Source organism: Tachypleus tridentatus, chromosome 10, assembly GCF_004210375.1.
Source record: "Tachypleus tridentatus isolate NWPU-2018 chromosome 10, ASM421037v1, whole genome shotgun sequence".
Taxonomy (NCBI): domain Eukaryota; kingdom Metazoa; phylum Arthropoda; class Merostomata; order Xiphosura; family Limulidae; genus Tachypleus; species Tachypleus tridentatus.
The window spans coordinates 93,305,537-93,325,055 of record NC_134834.1 but is presented as its reverse complement, the minus strand read 5'-3'; the positions used below and the strand labels follow the sequence as shown (position 1 = coordinate 93,325,055).

Sequence of the window (19,519 nt, the reverse complement as noted above, 5' to 3'; positions counted from 1 at the left end):
TTGTTTATAACTACTTTATTTTAAGGGACTTCAATTTCACTACAATGAGGCCATGGGTTTTAATTTAGAAAAGTTTTGTCATTTTTGGTCCTATTTTCAGCTATGAATGTATGCAACTTCTGTCAATACTGCCACCAAAGAAACACTATTTTATAAGAAGTATTGGAACAGAACACTCTTAGCTAGTAATGTTTCCTTTGCCAATATATTTTGTGTGACTATCTAGTGTTCTATTAGGGTGTTATGTTTTTGAAAGTCAGTATCTGGTGTCAAAACTCCATGAGAACAGTAAACTTAGAGAAATACTTTTTGGTTACGGAGCTGGTAATATGATACTTTTGGTTACAGCTGGTAATATGAATTTCTGAGATATTTTAATCTACTTTTACCATTTTATAGGATGTGATGAGGAAATGGAAAACCATAAGTTCAGTTTTTGTGAAGTATGAGATACAGCATCAAATTTCAATATTTTGTAAATAATAAATTCTATTTCACCAATATTTTAGCCAAACACTATGTAATACATATTTTACAGAGTTGGTGTGACTGAAAAAGAAAAATTGAGATAAATTTTAACCTTTTATTCCTGCATACTCTGAGAAGTCTCTGAACTGTTTATTTATTCCTGCATACTCTGAGAAGTCTCTGAACAGTTTATATATTCCTGCATACTCTGAGAAGTCTCTGAACAGTTTATTTATTCCTGCATACCTGAGAAGTCTCTGAACAGTTTATTTATTCCTGCATACTCTGAGAAGTCTCTGAACAGTTTATTTATTCCTGCATACAGTTTATTTATTCTGAGAAGTCTCTGAACAGTTTATTTATTCCTGCGTAATCTGAGAAGTCTCTGAACAGTTTATTTATTCCTGCATAATCTGAGAAGTCTCTGAACAGTTTATTTATTCCTGCATAATCTGAGAAGTCTCTGAACAGTTTATTTATTCCTGCATAATCTGAGAAGTCTCTGAACAGTTTATTTATTGCTGCGTAATCTGAGAAGTCTCTGAACAGTTTATTTATAATTTAAATTTTTTTTTTTTTTGCATTTTTCTGCATAGCCAAAAACTGAAGTTTATTATTGCTTGGTCACTATTATCTCTTAAAAGTAAAATTATGTACTTTTGTTGTTTTCAGGTGTGTTTTTTTTCCACAAGAAATGTTTTTTACACAAGATTTCCCTTGTCATGTGATATTAGGCTGTCCTTTTTTTTATTATATATATCCTAATGAAGCTCAATTATCAATATTATTAGTACATTATTAATAATATAGATACAGGAAGTCTGTACATCACCCTAAATTAAATAGTTTTATCAGTAATTTACGGTTTGATACGTCAGTCAGCTGGAGTTCCTGTAAAATGAACAGAGGATCTTAATGGACAAGTTTAAGCACTTGGAAATAAACCAGACTTTTTGTGGGTTTTTTTGACATTGTTTTCACAACTTTATAATGCTTCTCTGTTGAATTGTTTCTGTTACAAAGTTTTCTTCTGTGTCAAAACATTAAGTTTAGTAACATGTTTTGAATTTGGTAACCAATGGCAAACTCTTCACTGAAGACTCTTTTAATGAAAATATTGATAAATTTTATGTAGTCAGATAAGCATACAAACAGAAGACTTGTTGAAGAAACAGGACCATTTGGTTATGGTGCTTGTTTCACAATCTGCTTGTTGAAGGATCAAAATCTGTTGTTACATATACTTTCTATTTCAACTGTGGGGGCGTAATGATATAACAGTCAGCCTAAGAGTTGGTGATGAGTGGTGTTTATTAGTTGCCTTCCCTCATTTTTTATCACTTCTGAAGTTAGTGTAAAAATATTTTAAAGTACTGGTTAAAATTGAGAGAATTGTACAGTGGGAAAATACAACAACTTTGAAACTGGTTAGAATTGAGAAAATTGTACCTTGGGGGAAAACAATAATTTTATTACTGTGCTAACTGAATTTACTTTGAGGAAATGATGCTAATGTGGTGGTTGAGAACATGAATAATACTGGTCATGTTTAAGTTTGTGATTAAAAGCAAGTTTAACCTAAATTATAATTGAAAGATAATTAAATTTTTATATTCTGTGAATATGTGATTTTATTTTAAATGTTTATGTGATTGATTTTGATTTAAAAGCATTTCTATGTCTAATTTTTATTGTTCTTTCAACTACACGAGTATTTTTTGTACACAAACCAAGATTTTTTAAAATTTAGTTTAAGGTACTCTAATATTATTATAATTTATTATTCTATATCTTTATATTATTTCACATGTAATGCATGTTTATCTTCTTTGTTATATTTGTGATATTTCTGTGTTTATTTTGTTTCATTATAATTGTGTATTTTTGTTCTGTGTATTATAGGCTCATATACTGTACTGCGTGCTTTCAATTTATGTACAGTGGATCAAAGAAAAACAATGTTCTGAAGCATTAAAAGCTGTGTTGATTAGATTATGTCAAGTGTATCTACTTTGGAACATCTTGGAAAATCCAGTACCTTTTGGTTTTGTAAGTCAGTTTGTTTGTAACACTGTAAGTCAAAACAGAAACATTAATCAAGACATGAAAGATATTTTTGAAACTCCTAAAGTTTGTATAACTTGTGTGATTGTGTTTTTATTATGTTAAAACATTAGTTTAAAAAATATAAGACTTTGACACTTTGAAACAGTTTATTTTGGATATTAGCACATCTGAAAGAGCAGTGCAACTTGGTAAGTGTTCTTTTGTTAAAAGTTTGAACTAAGAACTTAAGCCATATTATTACCAAAATTATATATATAAAATGCTTCAAATGAAATAGTTGATTGCTACAATGGTTGATAGAAAGTGTTACAATAGTACTTAAATCTGTTAACTGGTTTTTATGTTGCAACTGTTATGTCATGATTTCATTATTTCAGCAATGGAGTATAAAAGGTTTGTAACTCGTAACACAGTATTTATAACTGACTGACTGTCATGCAAAAAATGGGTCATTGAAATACATTGAAAAATTCCCATATTATTTATATTATAGTTTCTGAGTCATTAATACACCTCTTTACACGGATTAGCAATCTTTCTCAGTCTGTCTGTGAAAGTCATAATTTAGATATGATAATTTATGAATATTTAGATAATTAGATAATTTTTTGAGTGTTATTTAAAACACACACACATACACTTTTTTCCATGTTTTCAAGTCTTTTTCTTTTTTTTTTAATTTGATTTGGAAATTCAAATGGTGTGAGGATAAGCTTTTTCTGCTGAGGAAGTAATGGTGCTGTTTCAAAGAAGTTGACTACCTTTGTGCAGTCCTCCAGGTTGCTGGATGATTTTCCTCTTTTTACATTTTGAGAATATGCCTGAAAATGTAGATGCAAATTTTGATAGCCTGTTCCCTCTTACTTATGCCTGATTGTTACATTTCATTTCAAGGGAGGTCTCCAGGTTTTCTCAATTTGTCAAATTATTGCTTTAGGTACGATGCATTTTGTCTTTTTTTCCATTTCCTTTGACTCTTCACCTGTCCTTTTCAGTGTTCCACCCACTGATGAGCTAGTGTCCTGTATTTCAACACCTTCATTAGGTACTGATGTTAACACAGATCATTTTCAGGACCAGTTGGTATGCTGTAACTCAACATACTCTTGTAGAATATGCCTTGATATAGCACTGTTCTGTGTTTCACTCCACTGTCTTGCAACATTTTCATCACTTGCCACTTTGATGTTTTTAAACCCTTATTCTTCAGTTATTTTTTCTCAGCCTTTATTTTCCTGTTTCATATTATAGTATACCTGGGGAACCAATGTTTTCAGAGAATATATAGTAGGGACAGGTTCCTCTGCTTTGCCCACGTTTAGCAGTCTTTTGACATTTGATCTTGGGTTTTGTAGGCTATCTTAGAAATGATGAGATTTCACTTCTGATCTATGGAAGACTACTATAGATAGTTTGTGGTCTCTCTTTACTGTCTCATATCCCCCTGCATCTTGACTTTACCTCTGTTTTGTCCTTTATGGTTGTGTCTTTCTGTTTGAGCTCACTTCTCCCTCTTTTCATTGGGTGGTCTGTGCATTTGCCAATCTTCATCTTTCCTGGAATGTTCATTTCCACCTTTACAAGGATGACTGACTACTTCTATCTCCCTTGCACACCACTTCTGCGCATAATACAGTTTCTTCTATGAGAATTTGCTTGGGTTGTTTGGTTGGTGGGGATAGAGAATTCTTTTCCTCACCCCAATTCAATACCTTGTTCATTGGGGGGTATTGTTCAATTCCTTCATATGTGAGGCCTAACATTTTCCATTTCATTTACAGGTTATGGTTCTCAACTTATCCTCCTCTGCTTCTCTCACTGCTCTAAAGGTTCTATCTCTTTTGAAGACATGGGCTTCCCTGAAAGATTTTATCCCTCTTGGTAGTGCATCACCTTCAGTAAGCTTTGATGGAAGGAGTGGAGGCTAAGTTGGGATTCTTTCCTTGGATGTCCCTTTCCTTTTTCATATATCATATTTGCCTGCTGGGTGGATTGAGACAACACTACTGTTGGTGTTTCCCTTTCTCCTCCTTGACCATTATTTCATCTTTGTACAATGCTCTTCTTTTTTAATGGGATGATTATCTAGATATTCAAGATTATCAAGTGATTTCAAGGTAGTGGACCTTCTCTCTCCATTTTGGTCTCTAAGAGTTTTTTTCTCATTTAGTGGGTTTTAATTCATTTCCTTCTGGACCTTCAGACTCAGTAGGTGATGGTGCATTCCAAAATTTCAGTGCTCTCATATATCTCCGGGCAAGGGGCACTTAGCTGAGAAACCTTTTTGAATTGTTGAACCTCCTGTATTGAGTCCACGGCCATCATATTCTTTTGTTGGCTTGTGCCACAAATAGATTTGAAGGTCATTTATCACATTCTAACAAGGTACTTCCTGCATAGTTGTCATTGAACTCATGGATGTTTCAGAAGTACAGTGTCTAGTACTGGATGCCTTTGCCACTCATCTTGTGTTTTAGTCTTCTTTTCCACATTCTTTAGTTGTATTAATAGATGCTGTCATTCAGTATTAGTCTGGTCCATATCTGTATGCCTACCATTCAGTTCATCTGATTCCCCAGGTCCTTTTCATAATCCAGACCATTCTGTTGTATGTTCCGTTGGTAGCTCTGTATTGATTGGGTCATCTGTGGTTCCCATTCTACACTGAATACTGATATTGCTTCCTTTTCCTTTCCATCCTTCCACCACTCCTTTCACCAGTATAAATTAGACATGAATCATCCATCCATTCCTACATTCAGACTTCATGTGTAGCTTTTGTATGGACCATGTTGCTGTTCATCTTTCTAACATCCCTCAGGTGTCAATTTATGGAGATATGGTAATAGTTGTGTTAGATGTCCACACCTTGGATGCAGATTCTTGGTATGGAAGCTTATCTTCCCTACCAGTTCGTGTACCAGAAGTGATCTTTAAAGGACTCTCTTTCTATTGTGGGCTAAATATCCCTGTTATGGTTCACCCGATGTTAATTGAAGTTGATCTTCTGTTAACAGTCTGGTATGCCTAGCCACTCTAAACCTAGTCCCTTAATTTTAGATGTGTGGTGGTGGACTGGAGATGCACCTTCATTTTGACGTCCACCTTCCTACTGTCTCCTGGATGTCAGTTTCAAGCATATATGGTAATGGTCAGTTTAGATATGCACAAATGATTAAATTAGAGAGGTCTCATTATAGTTTCTGTCTTATTACAATACAATTTCATGTAGACAAAAAGTATATCTGGGTCAAAAGTAGTGCAGTCTCTCATGAAAGTGTTGCTTTCCATTTATTTGCTCACCCCATGGTCTTCCTTTAGGTACTTTTTTAAAAGGGGGATCATCTACACACCAGATACTCCACCAACTCAGTGTCGGACATCATGTTAGAAGTTAACAGTTTTCTACACACAAAATGTATAAATACTTACCACCACTCACAATTTCCATCTGACTTCCCACTTCTAGTGTTGATTTTATAGGTACTGCCCAATCTTGATGTGATTATGGGGCTGCACAGTTGAGAGGGTATTAATGAGGATAATAGTTGTGTTACATTGCTATTGTAGATTGTTGCTGCATGATCATTTGTATGAAGGAATGCAGATGTCTCACGTGAATAAACTTGAGTGGAGGGGAGTGAAAACTTGTACATTTTGAGGAAATGGGTTTTTAAATGTAGGAAAATGTTCAGTTTTGTATCTTCTCAATCCTTGCTCTTCTCTTTGACTCAATATCACTGCCACTTGTACTCATTGGTATCATGAACTCATTTGCTTGTCACATTTATGAATCAGGGCTAGCATTTCTTTTCTTTGACTATCTGTATCTGTTAGCCTATTCTTGGTTGTTATCTCTTCTTCTATCTCCCTTTATTTTTTGTTTACTACTTAGTTTTGGGGGAAAAAACTAATCTTTGAATCAAATTTCCTTTTTACACCAGCACCAGGAAGGTGTTTTGACCACTTTTCTAGCTTGCCTTTGTTAGCTTCTAAAAATAGGAATTTGCAATAACCTATTGCTCTCTTCTATCAAAAGATATTTCCAGACTGAAGGACCAGTAATGAACTTGGCACCTTTTTCAGGTCTTCTTCCTCTTTATTGAGTGTAGCATAGGATACCCTCGCTAATTACCAGTTCCTAGCTGTTGGTGGTGGTGATTATTGAGAACCTTTTCTAATTGGAACTCAAACATTGAAGCTAGAAGAAGATGATGTGAAATGGGACAATGGTAACACTGTTAGTGTAGTGTGGGTTACCATTTCGTATATATTGGATATATCACTTATATCCCTGGTGTCCTTCTACAGTAGAGTATAGGTGAGTACCAATAAATGACTTTTCACTCCTCTTTCTGCAACCAGAGTCTGAAAAGAGTTGAGGTGGACTTGCAATAAATATGGACCAATGCTGCGTAATAGTGTTCTCCTGTAGACAGGATCTGTTATTTGTTCAGTTGAGTTGAGGTGAGCACTTACTCTACAATATATATATATAAATAATGTTGTAAACACTATTTATCCAGCAGAATTAGAAATTGAAAATACTTCAATATCTAATACAAAAGCACATTATTTAGATTTAAAAATCAAAATAATTGATAAGGATTTCAATGTAAATATTTTTGATAAAAGAAAATATTTTGCCTTTCCAATTTATGATTTACCCTCTTTTAATAGTAACTTACCATATCTTTCTGTTATAAGCATTATACTTTCACAATTATTCAGATACTGTAAAATTTGTAAAAAATTACAATATTTTATCAGTGATGTTGAAATACTGATACAAAAGTTAATATTAGTTAATGGATTTAATAAAGAGACTTTAAACAAAAGTATTGAACTATTCTGTAACAAATGTAATAATGCATTAAATAAATATGAAGAAATAAAAAATTAGAGACATTTTTACTAAAAATTTCTTAATTATTTCTGGTTACGAATAAGGTCATTCAATAGTTTGGCATTACTTTGTGCAGATGTTCACTTTGCCACATATAAAGGCTTGTTTAGGTGATAGTTAGTGTTACACCCCAAGGGATTCTTCAGATACGTTTTGAAGAGTGCTTATATAGGTATATTTTTCATTGGTTTCTTCACCATAACAGTGTTGGATTCTAGCTAATCTTTGTAAAAGTTGAACTACCATCTTAGAAATTAACATTTTTCTTACCTGAAAATGCATTTTTGAGAGATTCTTGCATCTATACATATTTCTACCCATCCATTCTGCTTATGATGTGTGTTTGCATACTTGCCTCATCAAAGAATGAAGATTTGTGAGTGCAAATGCATGAGTGGAGTTAATGCACATGGAGAACTTTATCACATAATGGTATAATCATGTGGTGGCATAGTACATGTAAATTTAGGTGGTAATTGTCTCAAAACTAGTGGCATGCAAATCTCTCTGGTGGAGATGTACTGAGAAAGATAGGTTATGTGTATGTTGAGGCAAATATCTATTGGAAGTAAATTTTTTAAAAGAAAAATGTCTTTTTAATTTATCCACTTTATATACATTGTAAAGAATATAGCAAATGGGCTTTTTCACACATATAAGCAAATTTTATTAATGTAAAATTTCTACCTTGATAGATTGTGACAAGTTGAACTTTGGCATTTCCTTCAATTCTTATGAAATAAAAAAGATATGTTTTTTGTTGAATCTTTCTTGTTGGTGTTTGATTTTAAACACATGTGCTAGTCTTGCAAATCTGGGTAGAAATACTTTTTTTTTTGTTAGTATTTGGAAATTAGACTAAATATATCATCTTAATAACTCAGTTTCATATCATTTCAATTTGTGTTAATTATAGGAAAGAGCTAGTTGTAACAACCATGTTTTCTAACCTTCAACTGATGTTAGCTAATGTCTGAAGTCCTATTTTTAATGTTTTCATGTAAATAGTACTCGTATATTGACGTGACATCACCATCTAATCAATTTATTTTTTCTGATTGTTTTGAAGTTAATAATTCAGTGATTAACTTTGTTTTTAAATGTTTTATAGTCCTAAGTGAGGGATAAAAATTGCAAATCTTTCTTGTTAACTCATCATACTTTACCAATGTGTCTGTTCACATTTTATTCTTTATGATTCTTAGTGATAAATAACTAAATAGTCTGTACGTATCATTCGTGCTTAAGATAAATGTTCTAATGATTCAGTAATTCAACTCCTTTCCTATGCATGGAACACTAAATGGGTCAGTATTTTTTGTGAATTTCTGTTCTATAAATGAAATGAAATAAATATGAACAATAACTATTTCTTAAGGCTGTACTATTAATTGAAGAATTAATTAACTTACACAGCTGTCAGTAATCTCTATTGTTTTAGGTATTTACAGTGGTAAGTGCTCTTCTAAGAGTGTTTATAGATGTAGTACTTTGCGAAAAAATAACTTCTATACAAACACATGTTCCGTCATGTTGCATTTTTTTGACCAGCACAGACAGCATTTTTACATTTTGACCTTTGACCAGCACAGACACATTTGTTACATTTTGACCATTAGCCTGCATCAGACACATTTGAATAAAACAGGAGTGAAAATAAAAGTAAACAGTGGAACAAATACTCCTATAGTTAAATAAATATACCCCTTATGAAACATCAGTATGTTTTGAAACTCAACTCTGTATTTGTGTCAGGCCAGTAAGCATGCTTATGTGTACACTCTGTGCAAACATACCAGTTACATGTGCATACAGGTACATTGCAAGCTAATTTCCATTGTGTCTAATGTGTTATCTTTAATGGTTATGTAGTTTTAATAATATGCTTTCTGTATTGCATTTATAACATAAAGAGTTAATAACACTGTTGCCTTTATAGGTTGGAATGACTGATGATGACTTGAAACAAATGAGGAACATCATCTACACGCCTTTCTGAGCTCCGTCCTGATGCTGTGGCTCTAGTAGATGCTTTTGATTTCCATGACTTAGTGCTGAATAGCGCCCTTGGTTGCTATGATGGTCAAGTTTATGAAAGAATGTATGAGTGGGCTCAGAATGCTCCGTTGAATAAAAGCCAGGTATGTGTTATAATAAATCTTACTGTTCAAAACCTTCAGTTAAATAAAAGGTAATGAAAATGTAGTTTCTAGAAAACAGTAACCTTAGTTTACTTAGTAACGAGATAGATTAACATAGCTTTTGAACAAACTAGATAATTAATTAACATTAAGAATGTATGAGTGGGCTCAGAATGCTCCGTTGAATAAAAGCCAGGTATATGTTATAATAAATCTTACTGTTCAAAACCTTCAGTTAAATAAAAGGTAATGAAAATGTAGTTTCTAGAAAACAGTAACCTTAGTTTACTTAGTAACGAGATAGATTAACATAGCTTTTGAACAAACTAGATAATTAATTAACGATTGAAAGGTTTCTTACTCAAATAACTTGGTTTCATTGATTTGACCAAATAATTCAAGAACCAGCGTGTTTGTGTAAGTAGTAATAGAAGGTATTTATCTATTTAACTGGTAATGTTTGTATCTTGAGAAACCTTACCTAATCTTTCAAGTTTCTACACACTGGCTTCATTGAAGTTGTTCTGTGATTCATGTATTTAATACTATAAATTCTATTAGTGATTATTTATGTATTCGTCATTCCCAGAGTATTTCTAAAGAGTGTAACTGTGTGGTGTTAACATATACTACACTAAATATTATAAGTGTGTCTTTTGTGTTAAAATCTCATTATTGTGTTTTTTACTGAGTTGTGTATGAAAACTGTACAAGACACAAGTTTTATGTCAGATGTTATTTTGTGAATTGAATAATAAGGTCCTATGCAGTATTTAATTATATTTGTGACATGTATGAAAGTCTCATGAGATGATAGTTGATGCTGTGTATTTTCTTTGTGTACTGAAGATAATACAGCAATGTTGTATTTTAATATATGTGTATAGTTTTACGAAAGTCGTCTAAAATACTGGTTGGTGTTGTATATTGGATACTTTGTTAACATACTACATTCTTGTACTGATGTGTTCTATATAAAAATATTATTGGACTGTCATTTGTTGTTGCTTAAGAGAAAGTTTGGGTAAAGACGTTTACATTGGATAGGAATTTTATGGTGTGAACCTGTCTTGTTGAGATGAGGGTAACATTTCTAAATGTTAACACATTCATGTATTGAATACAGTGTGTTGTGTTTGTTTACAAATGCAATCTACTAATATTTTGTTGCATATTATTTCTCTTGTTTGATGTGATACTGTGGTGTTATATATAGCCTGTTTTGTGTACTGAAAGTTTCAAAGATGATTAAAACTAGAATAAATAAGCAGAAAAAATGTATCTAATATAAAAACTTTTATTTGAGCAGAATAAGTTTGAGTAGACACATTTTATCAAGTCTTGATTAAGCCTATCAGTAGAACTCTTGTCTACCTGAGTTGTTCTGAATGTGGTATATCACAGGAGAAAAATCGTGAGACTTCAACATCACAACTACATGGAATACTAAATAACCACGAGACGTCAACACTACAACTACATGGAATGCTAAAGAGTTGCCACATTTCAATGTAACAACAACATGGGATAGGGAAGTGCTGATAAGAAGAAAACGTTTTTTATGGAGTTAGTAATAATGCACATGTATTTTTTACACATGCCAATGTGTTCACACACACACATTTATTACATACACAGTATTGTATGTATATGGCAACATTTCATATTGTGGATAATTGATAGAAATATTAGATGACGCTACAGAATGAGATTGGAATAACCAATGTTATGATGAGTTTGAAAACTATTGAAGAATATATATATAAATATTTACAGATGGCAAAATTACAAGAGGTCCCTACCCATCCATATGTTAAAATGTTATATTCAATAATACTAATGATGAGTTGAAGGCAGCTGTTACTGCAGCATTTGGAACAATAACCCCTGCTATGTTGAGGAAAATGTCTCGCATAACGTGGTGTCACATAATATTATGCAGTAAGAATGAGGGACAGCACACAGATATACTGGATACATATGATATATGGATGGGTAGAGACTTACAGGCTACCCTGTACATACAACTTAAATGAAACTGCATATTGATGTGATTTTTTTTTTTTCAACACACTTGTATTAAAGTTTATTAAATATGTGGTTGTGTATATTTGTGTTATTTTTGGGAAGTTAATCTTTGTATTCCCAAGATCAACAAAATGTATTATTGTCATGTGAACATTTTGTAATTTGAGGTATACTTTGGTATTTCATAATTTTTGCTACGATACATGGTGCGGTATATACTAGCAATAGTTTTTTTTTTTGAAAGCATGGTTGGTTTGTCATGTTTTTTAACCTATCTTTACAGGTCCATGATTCATACTATAAACATCTACAACCATTCATCAAATCAAAGATGTAGAGATCATTTTTGAATAGTATTTTGAAGAAACCAATGGTGTCTTTGTGCTGTACAATCCAAGTATTTTCCTGGATGAAGGTTGGCTCTCTACAACTTTGCCTGCACAGTTTAAAGAATTGGGTTATATTAATTTGGTATTATGTTTAGATATATCAGACATGCAAATAAGGAAATAATCTTATGTTTTGAAATAAAAATTTCAGGTATGTTATAATTAAACAAGTTATTACACAAGTTGACAAACAAATTCCTGTGGAGTGTTTGTACTAATAATTATTGTGATATTATAATTTGTGATACTGTTTTTAACAATTAAGCATTAGGATGTGGGTAATGTATTCATGGATATTTTAATATCTAATCTCATTTATGTATGTTCAGTTAATATAACAACACGTATTGGGAGTTAAGATGAGAAGTACATTGCTGGGATAAAAATGTGATTTAAACAGTTGTTCAAAATGAAAGAATGTTTGTAGTAACTGCTTATGATGATGCATGACAGTTTATTTATTTAAGGGAAACTTCAATGATTATTGTTTTCATGTTTTGGTTAACATGATAAGGACAAAGGATTACCATATACACTTTGGCTGATTTACTTTTCAATAACAAATGACTTACGTGGTAAGTAGGGCATACACAAAGATTGTTTTTCAGTGTTCATTTTTTACAACTTGAAGCTGCTATTTAATTTTAATGAAGTTTGCAGTATAGTTTGACAAAACTATTTTAAAGATTTTTGTGAATGAGTAGGTTAGAAACCCAGGTAGAACTAAATAGTAATGTTTTTTTACCAATAAAATTATTTGTCTATTTTTACTAGTTCTTTAGCAAATAAAATAGCTTTCAGCATATATTTCCATCATTTACCTAATTAGGTTATTATTAGAAAAAACAATGATAATTAAAGATCTTGTTAACAGTTATGATTTAGCAATGTTGAACTGGTGATATAATAGTTAAGTGGTTTTAGGTTAATTAGCTCATAAGAGTTTGCTTAATATCAGCTGAACCCTGTTTTTCTCTGAAGGCCATCCACTTAAATATGTTTAGTTTTGTAACTTTTCTGAAACATGAATCTAGTTAAAGGTCGTGTATCGTATGGTGCTGATTTACATTTACATTTTCTTGTCATGCGAAGGTAGTTGTACATTAATCTCAAATGCATATGATTGGTTCATTAAATTTGATATAATATATTACCTGGAACAAATGTGAGTAGTATATTTTATTTTGATATGTTTGGTTTCTTGGAACATAATATTTCACTGTGTCAGTTTGATGTATTTTGTTCATCAGTCATAAATGTGGCCAGCTTACATCAGTTTTGTGTACTTGGGTTGGTGGAAACAATATTGTTTCAATACGACAGTTTGCATGTTTGGAGATGGAAAAGAACCTTAGTTATTTTGGAGTTGAAAGGTTAAGGGTCAAAATTACCATTTGAAGAAAATAGAAAATTGAGTTCTGTGCAGAATATAAGGCAACCACAACTTTTACAAACACAGACCAAAACCAAACAAACAAACAAAGACTGGTTACGACTGGAGGAGAAATCATCATTGTTTCTGTTAATGACTACTTATGAACAATGACTGAATTTCTTTGTATAATGCTAGAATACTTGCTTAGAATAGCAGTAGTTAAATATGACACACTTTCAGCCTAATATCTGTGTATTTTCAATACTCACTGAATAAACTACAAGATTGTGTATGGTACTGGGTTATTGTCTTAGGACTTGAATTTTTAAAATTACAAGATGAGACTCTGGGTCCTCTGTTTAAGACGTTCGTACATAAATGTACCATTATTATATCTGGTAACAAATAAATGTGTAAATTATACAAATATACAGCTATCAGACTTAAAATGTGTGACACTGTTGTATTATCTGTAACCTTTTTTTTACAGTTAGTATATTAATTCATAATACTCATAAAGCATTCAACATAGTAATATTACCAGTTTGTTATCATAGGATAATTAGTCCTAACTAGGTGAATTCATTCTATTGTTATGCAGGATTCTTCTTGGAAAAATATTGCTGTACCTTGTTATCATTTCTAGTTGTGTCTGTTATAAAAGACACTAATATTTTGAGAATTCATTAGTCAGGTGAATTCAAATTTTGTAAAAAAAATTAAGGAAGATAAAATAGAAAATGTTTTCTGTCTTAAAAAAACTGATAATAGTGACCAAATGATGATTAGAACTTTTATCAGGCAAATTGATAGATAGCTATGCAAATTCAAACACACTTCCTTTTACTGGATTTCCTATGTTTGTCATTGAAATCCATTGTTAAATGTGCTCTTAATAATATTGCAAATAAACAATTTCAAAGTTGTCATAACCAAGGAAAATATTTTGACATCCATAATAATGTTCCCAGAATAACTTAATGAAAACCATTTTAATGTAAGTGTAACATAAGATTATTGTATTATTAAAGTCTTGTAGAATGTAATAATAATATCAATACTTACATATTTTGTATACCTTCTAAACATAACCTACCTTTGTGAACAGGATTTTTGTGCCTTTATGAGAGAACAATTTTCATGCCTTAAAATATTGTTAGACATGAATTTTTTTAAATATTTTTATTTTAGTAGTTTAAGTTTTTAATTACCAATGAAATGGTATGTTTTAAGTAATGGTTTATCTGACAACTAAATTAAAAAACAGAAATACATTTTTATATTTCACCAAGTAAGCCATTGTTTTATGTTTAATAACACCAATAATTTGATATGTATTTTTGAAGTTACTGTAGCTGAAATTAGTAGAATTTCATATCACTGTAGTTCTACAGGCTTGAAACATCCTTACATTGTTAACAGTATTTCTGTAGGTAGTAATAATATAACCTCTCAAATTTATTCCTGCAAAGGAAGGCTTGATGAATTTATTTTGTTATTATGAAAAATTTGTTTATGAAGAAAAATGAATATTTTTGTACTTTATGTGAAAGTATAACAATAAAATATTTGTACATCAGCTCTGTCAATGTCTTGATGTTAAAAATTACTGGTTTGGTTTTTTTGTTTTGAATTTCGTGCAAAGCTGTTTGAGGGCTGTCTTCACAAGCCATCCCTAATTTAGCGGTGTAAGATTAGATGGAAGGCAGCTAGTCATCACCACCCACCGCCAACTCTTGAGCTACTCTTTCACCAATGAATAGTGGGATTAAGTGTCACATTACAATGTCCCCACAGCTGAAAGGATGAGCATGTTTGGTGTGACAGAGATTCGAACCCACAACCTTCGGATTACGAGTCGAGTGCCTTAACCACCTGGCCATTCTGGGCCAAATATTACTGGAACTTAGGTCGTCACGGTAAACGTTCAAGTGCAAATTGGCGTATTACATTTCTAAACAAGTCTTCCAGAGGATTCATTTGAACAACTTTATGTAAAGCTTGTCTGGGATCTATCAGACATACGTCGCTAAAGTCTGGAATTCGATTCCTTGTGATGGACTCCTGTAGTCCATTGTGTACCTATGCGCTGAAAACAAAAACAAACTCAGTTCGTACAGCAAAGAATGAATTAATTGAGTTTGCAATAAATTAGTGTAAGGTACGACATTACCGCAAAGTCGATGATCATAAGCAACTGTGTGTAGCTTCCAGTGTTGAAAAACAGAATCTCGCAAGAGTAGCAAAGCCATGTGAAATCAGTTTTTTGCGAAGTTTAACCACCTAGTAACTATGTTGGTATTATTACTACTTGTTGGTACGTTTCTCCACTGGCGTCTGTTTATCCAACATTCAGTTCGATCGTACCAACAGTGGTACTACAGGAGCAGGTTATGTATTCTCAATTTATCTTTTAAAATAATCGCATTTCTTTGATTGGGTTTGCTCATGTAAGCAGCTGGAATGGGTTACAAATCCAGGGTAATAGTCTGTTTTAAATGACAGCGACGAACATTAAATTTTTGTTTCTAAAGGGGGGAAGACACTCCAGCCGGTTCAGTGATTAGTTAACGGAATTAACAACTCTAAAGGTCGGGGTTCGATATTTCGATGTGGACGATGCAAAGATAGTCCATTGTGTAGCTTTGCACATTCGCTGTATATGTTTAAATGTCGATAGTATATTAAAAAAAAAACTGTAGGCGAAAGACGAAAAGAGTAAACACAAAAACAAAATTTTAGATTTTCACCAACGTGTTTTTATTTAATGGACCAGTCGAAAACAAAAATCGAATATTTACCTCAATTTATAGTTATTACTGATTTGACATGAATAACTAGTGAAACGTTAATATGAATTTGTTGTCCATAGCACGTTTTAAGAATAACAGTTTACAATTTCATTGTCTCGGTTATACATTCAATTCAATATTTTAATGTATATCTATTGTTACAAAGCAATCTTTAAAGCTATATTTTCGGAGAAGGAATGACCTTGTTTGTAATAGGGTTTAAGGAAGAAACGGTTTCGTTTTTTGAGGCTGTTGCTATTTGAATAAAATGTAGATTTCAAAAAAGTCTTTACGCATTTACAACGTTAAACTCAGAAGTTTGGCTCCCGTCCCAGAATGGCCACGTGGTTAAGGCACTCGACTCGTAATCCAAGGGTCGCGGGTTCGAAACCCTGTCACACCAAACATGCTCGCCCTTTCAGCTGTGGGGGCATTATAATGTGACGGTCAATCCCACTATTCGTTGGTTAAAGAGTAGCCCAAGAGTTGGCGGTGGGTGGTGATGACTAGCTGCCTTCTCTCTTGTCTTACACTACTAAATTAGGGACGGCTAGCGCAGATATCCCTCGTGTAGCTTTGCGCGAAATTCAAACAAAGAAGTTCGGCTGCCATTAGTGGACACAATAGATAGCCCGATGTGGCTTTGCTGTAAGAAAAACGCACACAGAAGTTTATTTAGTTTAATAATTAAATGTATTATGTCTTTATCATCTTGAAACTTTTGTTTTCTAAATCAAACATCTTTTCTAATATTTTATTATCAGGCTTGTAAATCGTTTGGTCCCATAGAAGGATAGATTGTGTACGTCGACTGAACTCAAATATAAACTTTGCATGTGTATTTAGGAACAAGTTTAAATATTAAAAATAAAAAAAACAAAATCTGCAGCTTATTTTACAATTAAACTTGTTAATTAACTTTAAATATCTAATTGTGTTTTCGTGTTTTTGAATTGGAGATTTTCTGCGAAGCATGTATTTACTAGGGTTGTGTTTTTGCAGCCTGCCTCACCTCAGTGTTATAGCGGTAAATATTTGAACTTGTAACGTTAGAAATATTGTTTTGATGTTGATAGTGGCTGGGCATGGCCAGGTGGTTAGGGAGCTCGATTAGTAATCTGAGGGTCAAGGGTTCGAATTTCTGTCACATCAAACATTCTTGCCCTTTCAGCCGTGTGGTCGTTATAAAAAAAGACGGAAAGTCCTACTATTCGTTGGTAAAGGATTAACCAAAGAGTTGACGGTGGATGGTGATTACTAGCTGCCTTCACTCTAGTCTCACACTGCTAAATTAGGGACGGCTGGCGCAGATAGCCCTCGTGTAGCTTTGCACAAAGTTCAAAACAAACGAACAACAGTGGTTGTATGTTCTGTACAGCTAGCTGTTTTGTAACTTTGCGCTTAACAACAAAGGTAACGTTTTTATCGCAAACTTCACAAATAGCAGTCTGCATTCTTTCTGATATGGAGAATTTATTCTCGGGTTTTAGCGTTGTAATTAGTAAACTTCCCTCTTACCAACACCGTTTAGTAACTCGCATATTCAACCAAAGAGTCGCAGATAAGAAGTAATAACTTTTCTTAATCACCTTGTAAAACTTAATTCACTAATGCATCACGTTATGCACTTTTATAGTGTTTATTCTGCAGCTAAAATATTTTATTAGTTATACTTTGGTTTGTTTGTAGTTCAGCACAAAGCCACGCAACGGGCTATCTGTGTTCTGTTTGTTTGTTTGTTTGTTTGTTTTTTAATTTCGCACAAAGCTACTCGAGGGCTATCTGTGCTAGCCGTCCCTAATTTAGCAGTGTAAGGGGAAGGCAGCTAGTCATCACTACCAACCGCCAATTCTTGGGCTACTCTTTTACCAACGAATAGTGGGATTGACCGTCGATTATAACGCCCCCACGGCTGAAAGGGCGAGCATGTTTGGTGCGACCGGGATTCGAACCCTCGGATTACGAGTCGAACGCCTTAACACACGTGGCCATGCCGGGCACTATGTTCTGTTCATCACGGGTATCGAAACCCGGTTTCTAACGATATAGCTTTAACAATCGCATAGATCTTTACTGGATAACGTAAACTATTTATTATTAGGCAGACAAGTTTTCATGATATGAAATTTAGTTATTTATGCATGTATAAAGGTAGAGTAATTATGTGAATAACGGGTGTTATTTCCAATCAGTTGTCCATGTGCAAAGAAATAAAATGCTATATCATGTAGCTAGGGTACCCTTTAAGAAGAACAGCAGATAACGATCCCCTTCTCCTTACTTGTTATTAAATCCCCAACGATCTCACTAGATCCCAATTGAATATTCCGCTTTGTAAAAGGTATATTGACAAAATTAACTTATTTAAAACCTGTCTTTGAATTCAAAATCGAAAGCCTGTAAAAGAAAGGTGATAATATGTTCCATTTCAGAGTTTTAGTTTTTATTCCCCTTTCCGAGAAAAAATCCTAAAATAAAATAACCTATGTATACTGTCGAACATTTTTCAGTAATCGAGTCAGTTAATTATAAATGATGGAAGCCAGATGTTTTCATAAAGGTGAAAATGTGTCATAAATCAAATTTTTAAATCCCCTTCTTGGGTAACAATTTTGAAACAAAAATTTGTTTGTTTTGATTTCGTGCAAAGCTACACGAGGATTATATGCGCTAACAGTTCCTAATTTAGCAATTTAGGACTAGAGAGAAGCCCAACTAGCCCAACTCTTGGGCTACTCTTTTTATCAACAAATAGTGGGATTGTCCGACACATTAAAACGCCCCCATGGCTGAAAAAACGAGAATGTTTGGTGTGACGGGGATTCAACCCAGCGACTCTCAGATTACGAGTCAAACACTCTAATTTCCCGGCCAATAACTGAAGTCAATGTGCATCATAGGATAATTTCTAGTTACGTTCCACAAATTACTGCAATCGACAGAGTAATGGATGTTAACACATAATGGATAGCCTATAGTAAAAACTATCTTTGCCTGACTAGTAAAAACATAACGGGTTGAAGTTTTGTAAAAATAAATGAAAACATTATCGGATTCTGCTCTTCCTTCAATAAGCATTATTCGCCCTATTTCCTCTTTCATTATGAAAGAAAAGCAATCGCACGTTGAGAAAATATTTTCCAGTACACTCTTAGAGAATCAGTGGGAATGGTGCAACATAAATAAATATGAGGAATTCGTAAATAGCCTCGGACTTTAAAACTGTTTGAAGTAGGATTACAGTAAATTAATTTATTAAACCTCCTCCCTCTTTTTTTTTATTAGCGGTTTTTGTGCGCCATCTATGCAAAGCGTGAGGCGCGCATAAACCCAATTCGATTTTATTACCGAAC

General features: G+C 33.0%; 1 protein-coding gene across 1 annotated transcript in view; it reads left to right on the top strand.

The window, feature by feature from the left end:
• Positions 1-14,953, top strand: part of LOC143229886 (peroxisomal acyl-coenzyme A oxidase 1-like) — a 34,024-nt gene extending 19,071 nt beyond the window's left edge. The window contains 4 exon segments of the mRNA XM_076462752.1: positions 2,371-2,517; positions 9,381-9,430; positions 9,432-9,582; positions 11,894-14,953. Coding sequence (XP_076318867.1) covers positions 2,371-2,517; positions 9,381-9,430; positions 9,432-9,582; positions 11,894-11,947 — 402 coding nt within the window. The 3' untranslated portion in view covers positions 11,948-14,953.
• Positions 14,954-19,519: the final 4,566 nt, after the last annotated feature.